This window comes from Anneissia japonica, unplaced genomic scaffold, assembly GCF_011630105.1.
Source record: "Anneissia japonica isolate Jap-2015-1 unplaced genomic scaffold, ASM1163010v1 scaffold49434_len2389_cov212, whole genome shotgun sequence".
NCBI classification, from domain to species: Eukaryota; Metazoa; Echinodermata; class Crinoidea; order Comatulida; family Comatulidae; genus Anneissia; species Anneissia japonica.
In genome coordinates, this window is record NW_022719410.1 from 1 (window position 1) to 2,389 (window position 2,389).

Sequence of the window (2,389 nt, forward strand, 5' to 3'; positions counted from 1 at the left end):
TTCTGCAGACTTACAAAATACACTATGAGTTCATATTTAACACAATGTTAATGTGGTGATTAATGTAAATAGAATCGTTTTGTCGTTATGACACCGGTGAGTCCCTAATGTAGACTGGAAATCATGGAACTAATTACGGAAGTTATGAACTTCGATCGTTTCCACAATGTTTATGACATGATCTTATCAGTATTTATAAGATCAAACTGTATCTATGTTATCCAAAAAATAAAGAGTGTAATGCTAATGTGTTAATCCATCCCAATACCTGATTTTTGAGAACGTCAAAATTACAATTATTTTTTATGTCATTTATTTATACCGCCATTACAGTAAATAATAATAATTACAGCAAATTATAAATTGGCTGTTTAAAAACAACTTGTGACATTAAGTATGATCCTATATGAGTCTAATTATATACGTTTAAACCAAAATGATTAAAGAAATGACAAAACCGAATAACATATTTTTGTCAGCAGTACCAAAACATAATCATGTCTGTGCCTTCTATTATATCAAAAAGATATCAGGGTTCGTGGTCATTGGCATTTCTGGTTGGTCGTTGCGTCATGGGCTAAGCATGGACATTGCCATCATTATAGACAGTCAACTGTACAGACTTGCAGCGGTGATTCTCGTTGTTGCCGGCTGCAGTGTCGTCATTATTTCAATCATTGGAATTGTTGGAATCAGACAAGAAAACAAGTGTTTCCTCGTCGGAGTAAGTTGAAAGCAATTATTATTTCAGCGGTATTTACCTCCTTCTCACATCATCTGGTTCCACCTAATGTTCTTCAAAATTTTACCGTACTTCACGAGTTATTTATGACTGTAAACTCCTGAGAGAGTTATTGATTTAACACATGATTAAAGGCCTGTTTATACTTTCGATAACGATAACGATAAAAAAGCTAAGAAGCGATTGTTCATAATATAGAAAACAAAAGAAATTAGGGAAGTTTACACTAGGACGATTTGATAACGATTTATCGTGTATACGATAACAAAATATTTTAACAAATCAAATCAGATGACGTCATAATCATGGAAAAACGATAAAGTCGTTGCTACTACTACGATTTTAATTTTTTCCATGATTATGACGTCATCTGATTAGATTGGTCAAAATATGTTGTTATCGCATAACTCATAAATCGTTATCGAATCAATCTAGTGTAAGTATAAACAAGGCCTTAAAGCCTATATTTAGGCTATAATGAAACACTAACATATTTTTTTCCTGTAATTTATCTAGTACATTGTAACGTTGATAGTAATCTTCTGCATGGTATTCGTAGCTGGTGTCTTTTCTGTAGCAATTTTTACCCTGGTGAGTTAATTATATTATGAACTATAATATCACCATCATCATTAATTCACAAAAGTGCATTCTTTGGTTGCAAGGCGCTATACATTGCAACTATTGCACCCTCAAATGCCCTTTATTTGTAACTGTATATCACCATCATCGTTAATTTACAAAGTGCTTTCTTGGTTGCAAAGCGCTATACATTACAACTATTGCATCCTCAAATGCCCTTTATTTGTAACTGTGGAAATGATCATCCTCTATTTCGTTTCCTTTTTTTTTATCTTCCTCCTGATCGTCATCTTAAAACTTCCATCTGCCGTGTTCAACAACCCCATCACGATCTTTTTTTAAAATCATATTTTTCCCTTAACACACTGTAACGTTCTGCTAGGCAATGTATAGAAATAACATTCACAATTAAGCGTAACAGATTAACTATTCTGGTAACCTTTTCTAATTTCTGATAAACATAGGCCTAGCTTTTCATTTTATAAGGGGATTGGCTGTTTCAGTAGTGTATTTTACCTGTTAGCCTGCATTTCTATTCTTTGGCAGTGCTTTTAATTTAGATGTTTTTGTGAGTGTGTTTGTTGCCAAGAGAATTTGAATAGAAAAATAAAATAAAATAAATCTAGTAATTGCCTGTTTTCCGTATGTTTAAAAATGCATGGTGTATTGTGTCTTGTTTTAAGTATTTTTAGTCCTGTTTTGAAATTAATGTGTGATTTAATAATATTTGATTATAACCAATAGGCAGAAAACACTTTAGAGTTTCAGATGCTAAATACGCTAAACAGGCGATATGGTACGGGAGGCAACGAGGACGCAGAAGATCCAATGACTGCCGCATGGAACAACATCCAAGGAACAGTAAGCCTATCAGAAACATTGAAAATCGCATAATTCCATAAAATCGTTTTTACGGATATCATTACTTTGCGTAGCGATTTCTTGGAAGCAATAGGCCTACTTTTCATTTCTGCAGAGGCGAATCCAATAGGGGCATGGGGACAGGTGCCCCCCCCCCCCACCCGTTTTGATACTAAATTTTTAAATTTCAAAGCATATTAAAAT

At 33.6% G+C, this 2,389-nt stretch overlaps 1 protein-coding gene across 1 annotated transcript; it reads left to right on the top strand.

Moving 5' to 3' along the window:
* The first annotated feature begins 509 nt into the window (after positions 1-509).
* On the top strand, positions 510-2,337 carry LOC117110887. The gene is made up of 3 exons (XM_033253717.1): positions 510-724; positions 1,259-1,333; positions 2,069-2,337. The coding sequence occupies exons 1-3, from the start codon at positions 584-586 to the stop codon at positions 2,216-2,218; spliced, it is 366 nt and encodes a 121-aa protein (XP_033109608.1). The 5' UTR covers positions 510-583; the 3' UTR covers positions 2,219-2,337.
* Positions 2,338-2,389: the final 52 nt, after the last annotated feature.

What these genes read in the sequence shown, in the direction of transcription:
- LOC117110887 (XM_033253717.1), top strand. Translation starts at nt 584, where the DNA reads ATGGACATTGCCATCATTATAGACAGTCAACTGTACAGACTTGCAGCG. An exon ending in ACAAGTGTTTCCTCGTCGGA is followed by an intron (nt 725 to 1,258) that starts GTAAGTTGAAAG and finishes TAATTTATCTAG; the next exon opens with TACATTGTAACGTTGATAGT. An exon ending in CTGTAGCAATTTTTACCCTG is followed by an intron (nt 1,334 to 2,068) that starts GTGAGTTAATTA and finishes TATAACCAATAG; the next exon opens with GCAGAAAACACTTTAGAGTT.